Source organism: Pelobates fuscus, chromosome 3 (assembly GCF_036172605.1).
Source record: "Pelobates fuscus isolate aPelFus1 chromosome 3, aPelFus1.pri, whole genome shotgun sequence".
NCBI classification, from domain to species: domain Eukaryota; kingdom Metazoa; phylum Chordata; class Amphibia; order Anura; family Pelobatidae; genus Pelobates; species Pelobates fuscus.
This window is the reverse complement of record NC_086319.1, coordinates 328,782,341-328,797,546: the sequence shown is the minus strand read 5'-3', so window position 1 is coordinate 328,797,546 and position 15,206 is coordinate 328,782,341. Positions and strand designations below refer to the sequence as shown.

The window sequence follows — 15,206 nt, the reverse complement described above, 5'->3', positions numbered from 1 at the left end:
GCTCCGCCGGTCCTCTCTCCTGCCTCCCTCCCTCTCCTGCCGGCAGCCGCATGCCGCATGTCAGTGCCTGTGGGCCGGTGAGGGAGAGACACACAGCAGGGCCGGCGCTCGGGTAGCGCTGGCCCTGCAGGGGCTGGCAGGGGAGATCCTGTGATCTCCCCTGCCGGCCTCGGCCCCACGGCCATCGCGGCCCACCGGGCATTTGCCCGGTATGCCCGATTGCCAGTCCGGGCCTGGCTAACACACATCTGAATGCTCCAGACCAGAAAACTACTCAAACTTTTATAGAGGTGATCAACTTGCTGGTGATCAATTAATCAATGGCATTTGATTGGCACCATCAATGGCACCTGTCTGCTACTTAGCTTCTTAATTCCTATGGAAGCAGTATGGGTGTACTTACATGGTTACATAGGCTGAAAAGAGACATACGTCCATCAAGTTCAGCCTTTCTCACATTTGGTTTTGCTGTTGATCCAAAAAGAAGATTGGCAACTGTCTTTTGAATAATCTTTCTCACTGTAGAATGACTGACTTTAAATTGTTTGGAAATGACCTTATAACCCTTCCCAGTTTGATGGGCAGCAACAATTACATCTCTAAGATCATTGCGGATGACTTTCCTCCTTGGCCATGTGCTAACACACACCTGAATACTCCAGGTCAGCAAACTGCTATATATATAATAATTTATATGGGGTTGAAAAGTATCTGGTCAAGTATTAAAAATGGTGTGTAACTACCTCCAACAAGTCAAGGAGGTGACACCAAATCAGCAGGTGCCCTTAATTTTCCCTGCGAGTGCTAAAAAATGGCACCGAGGTCTTCGGGCCTACCGCGTGGGAAGCCTGTGGCTGCATAACGGAGAAGGCCCAGAGGGTATGGTAACCCTTGAATACTACAGTTACACCTCTCCAATGGTGGAAATGGGGCGCAAATCACAGAAACTGGCCCAATCCTCCACCAGAGAGGGCCAGGACATCAGCCAAATGCTGACCTCCAGAACCTGAGGGGCAACACCACCAAGCCATGAAATGGCAAGCGACCCGCCTGCAGAGATGCTCTCCATGCCAGAGGCCCCGGCAATAGCTGATGGTAACGCACCGTCCACCAAGCAGGATATATATAACCTGCTAGTACACATCAAACAAATGTTCTCGGCTGAGATAAGGGCTGTACCAACAGAGGTGCAAACAGTAAGAAACAGGGTCCAAGCAACTGAGGCAGACCTGCACGATCTGAAGCAGGGACTGACTTCCATGAATGAGACAGTGCAACTACTTTAAACCGCACAATCACATCAGGCTAGAGTTCACTCACCACTGGACCACCAGGGATGGTGTGAGAGTGCCGCCACCCTCCTCCCAGATACCACCGTGCCGCCCCCCCCTCTCAGGCTAAAGGTAAGAAGGGAGTGGGGGATATAATGCCTGCTTAGTTTATTTATTTGTTTTTTTACCCCCCCCCCAACACACAATCCTTTCTAACATTCACACACATCACACTCAGCACTCTCAGACACATCACACTCAGCACTCTCATGCACATCACACTCAGCACTCTCACGCACATCATACTCAGCACTCTCACGCACATCATACTCAGCACTCTCACGCACATCATACTTAGCACTCTCACACACATCATATACAGCACTCTCACACTCAGCACTCTCACACACATCATACACAGCACTCTCACTCTCATACACAGAAACCCACACACACAAATCACCCACACACAGACCCCCTCACACACATACTGCATCACCTATACATACACACACACACTATAGCCTGTATGCACACACTTGCTACATCCCCTATATACACATTCTCTACTGCCCCTAGCCACATATACATTACATTACACCACAAACACAACACGACTAAAACCGACCTTATTACACAATACCACACCACAATCAGCTCACTCTACACACACGCAATACCACAAGCAGGTTTCAAACACATGCACAATACTCTTTCCTGGCCCTTTTGTCGCCTGGTATCCATTTATAGAGACACCAGAGACAAGTTGCAAGGAAACACAGTGCAAGCATATTATTAAATTTGCTTGCGCTGTGCAGAACAAATACATGGCTTTTTTCTCATGCTAGAGCTCTTCAGCAGAGCTCTGCGCATGGTCTGCCCTGGAAGAGCATTGAACCAACATGCTCACTTTGAGAGGGGGCGTGTTTGTCATTAGTGATGACAAAACACACCCTCTCTGCCCCGCCCCTTCTTAGTGGGCCGCTGCGATAAAAAAAATGCCTGGGCCAAATTTTTTTCCCAGTCCGGACCTGAACCTAGATATATAAAAAGGAAAAATGGGTCACTTTTCAAACTAGACGCTATCACTCCATGTATATTTGCAATGGTTATCATGTGTGGCTTCTTACTTATCTCAATTGTTTTGCACCACCCGTATAAAATAAAGAATTTAAAAGAAAACGTTTTTTAAAATGTGTACATTTTATTATTTGTGAAGACTGTTTTGGTACATCAGCTCCTAAAAGTCAAACAGTAGTCCCTGAAGTGAGAGACCTGACAGCGTCTGCCACCCTGTAAACATGGGAAAGTTCTGCCTTTTTGCTAAAATAAGCTATCATGGTTTGTAATCTAATTTTAAGACTTCAGTTTATACAAGTTCTGCGGTTGACACTACATGATGAGAGCTTCGCTGTGTCCAAGAAAAATAAAACTGATATTTTAATCCAGCAATTAGAATCATAGTTTGAAAATTAAATATGACACAAAAAACGCTAACATATTTGATCAGGTCAAATAGAATAATCTTTTTTTTCTTCATGCTTTTGTCTTAAAGCAGCCTTACTATGGCTCGTCAATAAAAGCCTCTTGAAATAACATAAAGGGGCATTTAGCTTATTGATTCGATAAAAAGGTTTTTGTTAATATGGACAAATTTGCTTTCTTAAAGTAATCATCTAAACTTTTTGTTTTATTATTCTTTATTTATACTCAATTCGGAGACAATATACATCAGCAATAAGTAAGTAAAAAAGATCAAAGTAGGTTTTATTAGTTGTAAGAGGTATTACTATGCATAAAATTGCTATATGAAGAATTGAGGGTTTCTATATGCTTCATTGACTTAACAATAGGGACACATGTCTCAGGCTACTGTTATAAATGATTCCAAAATAGGGAATGTAACAAACAAATGAGAAGCAGATAGTCTGATTAATTAAAATGGACATGAACACTTCTGGCTGTACTCTAAGTCAAAACTCATTGTGTATAAAGCATAAAACTGGAAGGGGGGGGGGGGGGGGGGAGGTGGAGAAGATATGCCTACCGGTATGTACTCAATACAGAAATAATAATCAAAATACATTAAAATAAAAGATGAATAAACTATTTACAGTCCACTGTAACCGCAGGGAATTTGACCTGTCCAGTTGGGAAGTTCACAAGACACAAAAATCTCTTCAGGTGGAAACCAAAACATATGGGTCTGGTGATGATATTCGAAGGATGAATGCGGTAGCAGTAGCTGGATTCCAGGCGACCCCCCAAAAAATAATCCAGAGGTAGTACCAGAGGCTCTAGTGCAGTTACTGTTTCTTGCATATCACGTAATCTCATGGTTTACTATCAGAATTTGTGATGTACTCCACCGATAGCGGATCTCATTTTTTGGAAGGAGAGCTGTAAAGGTGAGAAGGGATTGTAGCCATGCCAAAAAGGAGATAGAAAGATTCACAAAAAAGTTTAGGGATATCTTTTCAGAGGTTAAGGGAGCTGCCCTAACTGGCCATTTCTTGGCCATTTAGAAACTAGGCCACTAGATCTCTGGTAGTATCAGCTTGTGCCTTGTCAGTCTTGGGGACTCCTGGGCACCTCAGGAAATAGGGAAGTTCCGCAGATTGAATCTCCTCAGAAATCCCTGAAGATTTTTATTTCTTTGCATGTCTTCAATTGCCGCAAATTGCGGAAATCCATGGAGCGCATCCTACTCATTAGGTCCAGGAGGTCAGCTCGAAGTATGGCTACATCTGCCAGGATGTTTATGTGCAAGTCTGCCAGAAGCTCTTCTAAGACTGCTGTCTCTACTGGGGTCAACCGGCCTTGGGGATGTCAGAATAGTCGGTCGATTCGAAGTAACAGCCTTCTCGGGTCTCATGGATCTCTCCTCTGAGGTTTCAGAACCATATTCGTCAAACCCGACCATCTTGGGCCTGGAAGCACCCTGCACCTGACAAAAATGTCTCTGATATGTAAGCCATGTGACGGCTTCTCTGGCTTGGCAGAGGATATAAACTCACATCTATTCCAGCGCTGCATGGGTCTGTCGCATTGACCCTGCCCCACCTCCTTGGCTGAGATCATGATAATTGACAATCTCAGTCAATCCAACACTTTTCTATGGGAAAGCGTTGAATCGGCTGAGATCGGTTAATCTCATGATTTCAGCCTAGGTGGTGAGGCGGGGGCAGAGGCAAACACTGCGCTGGCCAATCAGCATCTCCTCATAGAGATGCATTGAATCAATGCATCTCTATGGGGAAAGTTCAGCGACTCCATGTAGACCGTCTGAATGGCTGCTACTAGATGTTTCCCTAGGCAGTAATATAAACACTGGCTTTTCCCTGAAAAGGCAGTGTTTACTGGAAAAAGCCTGCAGGGACATACTATACTCACCAGGACAACTATATTAAGCTGTAGTTGTTCTGGTGACTCATTTAAAACAAGCAAAAACTAAAATGCACCCTTTCTATTGAAATCTTTTATTTAGTATTATAGAAGTATAAAAGGCTATCATGGTTACTACATTTTCAGGTGCCAGCCTTTTGTGCTCCAAACAATATATAGTTTGCAATTTGTTTTATAACTTCCAAGTACATTTTTATTCCCAATTTCTTTTTCTAGACATCATTGAATTCAAACCCTATTTCATGTGAAATTTGTCACTTTTGGAAAATAAAGCAAAATGCATCATTGGCCTTGGGCATCAATCAAAGGTTATTTAGTGGATGAAACAAAAGCAGTCAGGTGTTATAAGCTATGAACCATTTGCATGGTGTAAGTGTGATCTGAAAAGCAGAGAGAGTACATCTGTAAAAAATGTTACAACAGTAAGCAAGCCAAAAAATAAAATGGTTTTGATAAACAAAGCTTGCCAGATGTGAACACACAGATTAGAATGAGACACTAAGTCAGAAATGGGCATTCTGAGTTAATTGGTATTTCTGAGTAAAAGATAAAATTTACATTCTTAAAACAAAAAACAAAAAAAAAATCTTGATTTTTTGATCTAAATCTTGATGGGATTATATGGTAAATAAACAACAATTAATTTGTCATAAAATGTTGATGACTAACTTTGGTATTGCAAATGATTCTGAACTAGATTGTGCAAATGATTATGAGCTATATTGCCCAAGCATCAATGGATATGTAGCTTACAAACAGTGTCTTCCAAGTGCTTAAGCAGGAGGGCAAGGTTTGAACCAGGATAGGGCTTTATAGAAATTGCACAAGCAGACTGATTGTGTAAATTCTATAAGTCCAGTGTTTACTAGAACCACTGTCAAAGAAAAGGCAAAAACCTCACAATGTAAGTGCAAACCTGTACATTTAGAGCTTAACTTTTTTGCTCCTGCAGCTGAAAACAACAAAGCACAAACAGAAAAAATCTAAACACGTCCCCTTTTTCTCCAACCAAGCACAGTGGGGTGGATTAAAAAAGAAGCATCACGGGGAGCCTAACTGCCAAAGCAAACGGTCGCATGATTTAATACTGCCTCTCCTACCGGTACTTTTGGGCTACAGCGGATCCACAAGCTTGTTTGGACCACATTGTGAAGAAAAACAAAAAACTGAAGCCTGGTAAACCCCGATTGGGGATGAACATCGGGGACATGTGGCGACAGTCAAACAGCGGTCATGGGTCTAAGATGGCTTCTCTTATAGGAGACTGCTCCGACTTCTCCGATGATCTGTCCAATGAGGTGGATGAGGGGTACTTATCTGCACTGGCAGTTACACTGCTGACTACACGGCCGAATCCAAGCTCTGCTCCGGTGACAACAGTGATCATGAAGGAGCTCCTACCAGAACTGCAACGGAACATCATGGCTGTTATGGCTACCATACGCAAGGATATACAGGGCCTGACAGGCCGCCTTGGGGAACTGAAAAAGACTTCCACCACAGGCACGAAGCAAACTGGATCCCTGCAACAGGCAGTCCACGACCTACAGCAACAAAACTTAAAGCATGAGCGCCGTTTTGCGGACCAGGAAGACACACGCCGCCAAAATAATCTCAAAATCAGGGGGATCTAGGACACCGTCCCTGAAGCAGAGCTACCACACCTGGTCAGACGCATGCTGGCAGCCTTGTTGACACCACGACAGGCCAAAACAATAGAAATAGACGGGGTATTCCGGGTACCCAAATCGTTGAAAGCACAATCCACAGCCTCGAGAGACCTGATGGTCCAGTTCCGAAGTGGGAAAGACAAAATGGCACTACTGGCAGCCTCCAGGGACAAGCTACCATACCGCTTCGAAGAAATGGCGCTCAATTTCTATGCCGACCTCTCGGGCAGCACTCTGGCTTGGCGCAGATAATTTCGACCACTCTCGTCGGTCCTACAGCAACACATAATCCGCTACCGTTGGCACCTCTCTTGTTCCCTAACCATCCTCCATAGAGACGTGACCCACACAGTCCAAGACTTCAAAGAAGCTGCGGCAATCTTATATAGCATGGGTCTCTCTGGAAAAACGCTGGGCCGAGACAACCTACCCAAAGCACCCAAAACCTTGCACCAATGGAACCCTACTGACAGCTGCAGAGTTTGTGTCCAGACCGCCCGCTTCGGAACCCTACGTCCGAGCCACCACCTGAATGCAGCTGGAACCACCTTGTGCCGAGAATGTACCAGACCTCTGGGACTTTGCAGTTTCACTCATCCTTGCTGGGACATGACAAATACCCCACCACTCTTACAACCCTTATGTTCTCTACCCATTTGTGCCCCCTCACTCCCCACGCCTGTGGGTGACTTGGGCGCGGGGAGTATTTTCCCTGGTTGATGACAACAGCGAGGGCTAGATAAGACGGGGGAAATGCTTTCCACAAGTGACCGAGACCCTTAGTTATGTTTGCTCTTATTTTTTAATTTTTGCCTAGCGACAGTCACAACCTAACTTCTAGTATTACTGTTTACCTCCTAATGACAGAGCCACGACTATGCCTCTACATAACTCGCCACAGCACGACTTATGTACATATCACGACTACACTGCCTATATGTTCGTAATGCTCTATATAGTTCTTAAGTTTTTTACTAGTGCTTTCTAAGAAATCCAGCACAGCATTACTGCATACCTACTCAGGAAGGGTCAGTCTGTTTAGCTATAAGCATCATACCTAGCATAACTCACAGTAAAACCACTGTTTACCTTTTTGTTGTTTCTGCAGCATGACATAGCAAAGTCTAACCAACTAAGTTCTAAGTAAAATCAAATAGCTTACTCATGCAATAGTTAACTCTTGATTTATCAACCCTTTAAAAAATGTGCAAGTTCTATCAAATGCCTTATATGTGTTTATATGCTTTGTAAGCTCTACTGCTTGTTACCTGCTCTTGGGGGCATGACAAGTGTGTCTGTAACAATAAGCACAGCAAAAATAAAGATATTTTTTTTTTTTTGAAAGCATCACTTTTTACATGTTTCATGTTAAAGTAACTTATGACAATATTTTAATGTGACACAATTGTTGGCCCCATATAATTTTTGTTACATGTTACAGCATCAATGCTATATCAGAGCTGAGCTGTATATCAAAAATGGTTACATGGTGTCAGTGGTTATTAGAACGTATGGATTGCTTTATTAACAAAACTAGCATGATTGATAGATCTATGTATTGGAGATCTGTCAGTGGGCAACGTTAAACACCAATCAAACCCTGTCTAGAGGAGAGAGGCTTAGTGTGGAGATCTCAAATACAGAAAATTCTCAGTTAAAGGAACACTGTAGTGTTGGGAATACAAAACTGTATTCCTAAAGCTATTGTGCCCCTCTGCCTAATTCTTTAGGTCCAAAGGGTTAAAGGGACACATCTCATCTCAGTGAAGTGGTGTGGGTGCAGTGTCCGGGTCCCACTTAGTCGTGCAATGTAAATCATTGCAGTTTGAGAAACTGCAATAATTGCATTGCAGGACTAAGACTGCCTCTATTGGCTGGTAGACAGCCACTAGAGGCATTTCCTGCTTTCTAGGTGGCTTTAGGTCACCTAACTGATGCTGGACATCCTCACACTCTGCATGAGGACATCCAGTTTCAATTAAACTCCCATAGGCGCTTTAGCACCTCCCGTCAGATGATGTCAGAGAAGGCAGAGTGCCGACCCAGCGCCAAGGGAGATCCGTGCTGGAATCAGTGAATACAGAAAATGTTTAACCCTTTCCATGCTGGGGGGAGGTCCGCGAGAGAGGAGGGGACTAGAGGGAACTATAGTGTAAAGAATCCAACTTTGTATTTGGGAACCTAATGCGCACGTAATAGAGCTTACCTATAGGACAGCTTTTAATCAATGCTTTCCTATGGGGATTTTGAAGACGTTGAGTGTCCTCATGCAAAGCGTCTGGACGTTCAACATAATTTCACGGAGTTAATGTTAGAAACCAGGAAAGGCCTCTAGTGGTTGTCTTAACGCTACAATTTAAACATTGCAGTTTCTCATTGCAGTGTATTACATTGCAAGATTAAGGGGACAGGGGCACTTCACCCAGTTAAGTTCAAGTGGTCTGGGTGCCTATAGTATTCCTTTAATTAAGAAATGGCTTTATGAAAGCAGATGTGGTATGGCAAGTACACCGCTAGGCACACAACACGTAATAATGGTCAAACATATCACAACTAGAACAGCAGGGAGATTTATTGAACTACAATCATTTTGAAGAGAAACTTGGTCTTGAAATGAATGTCATAAATATCTCAACACCAATACCCCTTTCTCAGGAAAGAGAAAATAATTATTTAATTGCAACTCCAAAAGGGAACCAAATACTATTTTTCTTTTTTTGATTTGGCTGCGATATTAGTTTCTTGATAAAATTATATATTTCTCAATATGAAGTCATTTTCTTTATCAAGTACAGCGCCTTCTACAAAATCATACACACATATCCCAAATTCCTTATCTATTATGGGGTTTTCCTGAAGTACACCTGCATTCTACTCAAGGTCAAGTTATCTGCATATGCAGTTCAAATTAAATGAGTTTCAGAGTGAATGTTTGGTCAGAAAGTACCACTTTGAACATACATATCGAACTTTGTTATGTATCAGGGAGAGATCACTCGCGGAACAGGGCCAAATATCTGAGTAATCTGGCTAGAGAACTGCCGATGTGATCCATCAAATATGGTGCTGATTTGGAGACCACGTTCTTTACGAGGCCAGCACTCTCCAACCTTTGTACTATTACAATCACAACTTCTACTAAAGTTCAAAGCTGACTGCGGGTTTATGGAGCTGCAGTTCACTAACTGGAGTGCCTAAGTTCAACAGACTGCTAACATTTTCAAAAGAAGAACCACAGAAAGTGCCCGGAGGGTCTGTGGGCTAATTCTACAGAGGACTTAACTAATATAAGCTGTCATATAATTAGCTGCTCTATTAAAATCTGAACATGTGTGATATTGTGCAAGCACTAACAATAAACATTCTAACTTTCAACAGAACAGTAGTTCCGCAGATCTTTGGGAGTTTTTCAAAAACTGTAAGTTTTTTTACATGATATGATGTAAAAAAAATTCACAATCAACTTTCAAAGATTAAAATGACACTGCCACCTAAAATAAAATGTTCCTTCTCTTTGGGTGCTGTCAGTCTCTCTTATGTACCATCCCTCTTTTCATATGTTCCCTTCATTCCCTTCAGTAACACGGCATGAAGCAGGTTTGGGATTTATTGCTGTTTAAAAAAAATAAAAATTATAGAAAATCTATGAGGGATATATTAGTACCACCCAATAGTAATCAACAGATGGAAATGTTTACAATGTTTCCAGGAGTGGAAACATGGGCATGATATGATTTAAAGGGGCACGTTGTAGTGGTTATGTTGCTAATAGTTTCTGGGCACCATTGCCCAGCTGGATGTCAAACAACTTAGGAACATTTTGACAAAAACAGGGGTCTCCACCACTGTTCCTGAGCCACATTATGTAGAATTTACACATCTGCATTATTACAGTAAATTTTATCCAGTCAGGATGGCAATCACGGGCTCAGCGTGCTGATTTGAATTAGTACAACTGTGTTCCTTGGCTTTAAAAAAGTCTAAACAAGGGGTAGGAAACTTTCTGCACTCCAGATGTTGTTGACTACATCTCCCCTGATGCTTTGCCATCATTATAACTTCCCCTAGCCTAAAACAATACATGTGTTGGAAGGAACACCTATGTACATCAGCCATCAATGTATGTGTTTAGATTTAGGCTGCATGATCATTTTGGGGAACATGACCAGAACTGTACCAAAAATTATAGATAGTTGCCCGGCACGTTTTAAAGAGCCTATTCTTTGAGTCCACAAACTAATTTTTTTCTCCAAAGCATGGCCTTTTAAAACAAATGTTATTATGCAACACGAATGAAGGTAGAAGGAGTAAAAACATAGACACACACAGTTTCAGTATATACTAATGAGATGTAAATTCTTCTTACTTTCCACCGCGAAGCACTAGAGACTGACGATTGTTCACTTGGTTATCACTCTTGTGTCGAAACTGCAAATTTGAAGTAAAACATATTGATAAATAAAAAAACTGATATGTGAAAATGTTTATGTACTCATATCTTAACATTAAGTGATTTATAAAAAGTATTACTTAATGTCAAACTGCCATTAGGACTGCTGAACATCTGTTCACATCTTTCTCTGTCACTGAAATGGTCAATAGAAAAGGAATGCAGCAACTGGTTAGAGCAGTGATGATGCTACTGCCTTAGAACTGGGAGACCCATAGATTGTAAGGTTGTTTGAGCAGGGCCTTTAACTATTCCCTTTTTATAAATGTAAAGCGCTGCGGAACATTTTGGCGCTATATAAATGATATTACCGTATTTTTCGCTCCATAAGACGCACCTCACCATAAGACGCACCTAGTTTTTAGAGGAAGAAACCCAGAAAAAAAATATTCTGAACAAACTGTCCCATAGTGTTTCTTACTATGGGACAGTTTGTACAGAATATTTTTTTTCTCCCCTGTCCCATAGTGTCCCCCCCTTCCATAGTCTTCACCCACCCCCTCCCCATAGACTTCATCTCCCCCCCTCCCCATAGACGTCATCTCCCCCCCTCCCCATAGACGTCATCTCCCCCCGTCCCCATAGACGTCATCTCCCCCCCTCCCCATAGACTTCATCTCCCCCCCTCCCCATAGACTTCAATCTCCCCCCCTCCCCATAGACTTCAATCTCCCCCCCTCCCCATAGACTTCAATCTCCCCCCCCTCCCCATAGACTTCAATCTCCCCCCCCTCCCCATAGACTTCAATCTCCCCCCCTCCCCATAGACTTCAATCTCCCTCCCCTCCCCATAGACTTCAATCTCCCCCCCCTCCCCATAGACTTCAATCTCCCCCCCCTCCCCATAGACTTCAATCTCCCCCCTCCCCATAGACTTCAATCTCCCCCCTCCCCATAGACTTCAATCTCCCCCCTCCCCATAGACTTCAATCTCCCCCCTCCCCATAGACTTCAATCTCCCCCCTCCCCATAGACTTCAATCTCCCCCCCCATAGACTTCAATCTCCCCCCCCATAGACTTCAATCTCCCCCCCCTCCCCATAGACTTCAATCTCCCCCCCCTCCCCATAGACTTCAATCTCCCCCCCTCCCCATAGACTTTCATCCCCCCCTCCCCATAGACTTTCATCCCCCCCCTCCCCATAGACTTTCATCCCCCCCTCCCCATAGACTTTCATCCCCCCCCTCCCCATAGACTTTCATCCCCCCCCATAGACTTTCATCCCCCCCCTCCCCATAGACTTTCATCCCCCCCTCCCCATAGACTTTCATCCCCCCCTCCCCATAGACTTTCATCCCCCCCTCCCCATAGACTTTCATCCCCCCCCTCCCCATAGACTTTCATCCCCCCCCTCCCCATAGACTTTCATCCCCCCCTCCCCCATAGACTTCCATCCCCACCCCTCCCCATAGACTTCCATCCCCACCCCTCCCCATAGACTTCATCTCCCTCCCTCCCCATAGACTTCATCCCCCTCCCATACTGTCCCCCTCAACTTGTCCTATAATTACTTACCTGTCTTGCAGCGTTGGCCGGAAGCACATAGCGCACCGCGGTAGTGGAACTTGAATTTCATGTTCCGGTTTCTGGTGGGACTGAAAGGAAGTGCGCACTCAGCGTGTGCACACTTCCTTTCAGTCCCGCCGGAAACCGGAACATGAAATTCAAGTTCCACTACCGCGGTGCGCCCTGTGCTGCCGGCCAACGCTGCAAGACAGGTAAGTAAAGCTTCATATTCGCTCCATAAGACGCACAGACATTTCCCCTCACTTTTGAGGGGAAAAAAGTGCGTCTTATGGAGCGAAAAATACGGTAATAATATTACAGATTCCCTTACTGGAGCAAGCTGACTGTACAAATGACCAAAGTGCCATCTAGTGGCAACATGCACTTACAACTCTAACAGGCTACAAACCTAAGCTAAGAAACAGCAACCTCTTTCTGCAAAATACTTTTTGGCAAAAGACACCCTAGATCCCAGATAAGAAAAAAAATAAAAAAAATCCATAGCTTTAAGGCATATACTCCAAGTACCCCAAGCTCATGGAAAACTTTGATATCTCAAACGCACTCTGTCTCCCTCTCTTGCACTTCCTCTCAATAAAATGTTCAATCTCTCCCTTTCCTCCGCACATTTCCTTCACCCTTCAAGCATGCAACCATAACGCCGATTCTGAAAAAGCCCAACCTTGACCTCCAACTACCGCCCTATATCTCTACTGCCATTTGCCTCCAAGATCCTCGACAGAGTTGTGTATGCGAGATTGACAGACTTCCTTGAATGCAACTCTCTGCTTGACCCGCTTCAGTCTGGATTCCGCGCTTGTCACTTTGTTGAAACAGCTGTTACCAAAGAATCCAATGATTTAATCGCTGCTAAATCTCGCGGCCATTATTCTATCCTAATTCTTGTTGATCTTACTGTTGCCTTTGACACTGCTGATCATCAACAGCTTCTTCTCATTCTCCGTAATCTCGGTCTACAGGATACTGCTCTCCTGGTGCTCCTCCTACCTCTCCCAGCGCTTTTTCAGTGTTTCTTTTTCTGGCTCTGCCTCTTCTCCCCAACCTCTCTCTGTTGGATTTCCCCAAGGTTCTGTCCTTGGTCCCCTATTGTTCTCTATCTATACTGCCTCCCTTGGTAAACTCATCAGTTCCTTTGGCTTCCATTATCATTTATATGCAGATGACACACAAATCTACCTGTCCTCTCCTGATCTCTCTCTGCCCATCTTGACTCGTGTCTCTGATTTCCTCTCTGCGATTTCCAACTGGATGGCTGTTCACTTCCTTAAACTCAACCTGTCCAAAACAGAATTTCTGGTCTTTCCTCCCTCGAGTGTTGCTACTCCCGTGTCTCCCTCCCTCTAAGTCAACAGCGATACCATCACCTCTATCTCGCAGGTTCACTGCCTAGGTGTTCTCTTTGACTCTGAACTCTCCTTCACCCTCATGTCCATTCCATCGCCAAATCCTGCCGCTTCCATCTCAAACACATAGCTCGCATTTGCCCTTTTTTAACACCAGACACAGCTAAGGTGCTGGTCCATACCGTTATTTCTTGCCTTGCCTACTGCAATCCCCTTCTCAGTGGTCTTACGTGTTCCCAGATTGCACCGATGCAATCTATAATGAAAGCGGCGGCGAGGCTCACTTTCCTGTCTGCCCACACCTCCCACGCCCCCCCTCCCTCCCCTCTGTCAGTCCCTTCATTGGCTTCCACTTAGATATAGGGCTCAATTTAAGATTCTAGTGCTTGCTTATAAGTCCCTACGTAATGCTGCTCCAACCTACCTGTCCTCCCTAATACACAAATATGTCCCATTGAGACCCCTGCTCTCTGCCGAAGACCTATCCTCTGTCTGTACTCCGACATCTGATGCTCGCCTCCAAGACTTCTCCAGGGCTGCACCTTTTCTGTGGAACTTCCTTCCCTTTTCCGTTAGACTTTCACCCAGTCTCCACTCCTTCAAAAAAATCTTTGAAAACATGCTTCCGGAAAGCATATCATTTAAACTGTTAGCGGGTTTTCACCCACCCCCACCTCCCCTCCCATGACTCTCCAGCAACTGTCAAAAATAACCTACTAAGTTCTCAGTGATTACTTTTCTAACAACCTATTTCATTACACTTTGTGTCACTATACCCCACTCCCTCTACTCTACTATACTGTATAGCTCATGATAAAATAACTAACCTGGCTTATTATATAAATATCCAAAGTTCAGTTCAGACTAAAGGAAATCTTGTATCCCCCAATCTATTTTGTCCCATAGTTGTGAATTCAGCTCCAGATCTCTTATTGAGGAGGCTATGTAGCAGAATTGAGCATTTAGTGAAACATTAATATTAAACTACCAGGCAAAAATAAATGATTAGATAGATAAATGTATGGAATGATTAAGAAACCCAGTGTGCATGCCCAGTGGCTATAGATTAATTTATAATCTCAGTCAACTCTGCTATGGCGGTACTTAATGACAGAAGAAGCAGCTAAAGAAAGAAATAGTCTACTTATTGTACCTGTATAGTTTTGTAATTGTCTCATTTATTGTTAAACGTTTCATAAAATTGTAAAGTGCTGCAGAATAAGTTAGCGCTTATAAATACCAATAATAATAATAATAATAATATGCTCCTTGGCATGAATGTATTACATATTGCCTGAAAATACTATTCATATCACAGTCAGTACAGGACATCTGTGCTTAGGGGTGCCTACCACAGCAAAAAAATGCTAGTGTGGTGTGTGAAGACAACATAAAAGGAAGCAAGTGCTGCAGGGGTGTACCTAGAGAATTTAGCACCGGGGGCGGACCAGTCAAACACACTCACAGGCAGACAGTCAAACACACTCACAGGCACACTGTCACACACACACACACAGTTATAGTTATAGGCCCACAGTT

At 43.7% G+C, this 15,206-nt stretch overlaps 1 protein-coding gene across 1 annotated transcript in view; it reads right to left on the bottom strand.

The window, feature by feature from the left end:
• The window catches only part of ATP8B4 (ATPase phospholipid transporting 8B4 (putative)), a 215,325-nt gene that overhangs the window by 114,164 nt on the left and 85,955 nt on the right, over positions 1-15,206 (bottom strand). Inside the window, exon 6 of the mRNA XM_063449017.1 lies at positions 10,713-10,774. Within this exon, the coding sequence (XP_063305087.1) occupies positions 10,713-10,774 (62 nt within the window). The remainder of the gene's footprint in view (positions 1-10,712; positions 10,775-15,206) is intronic.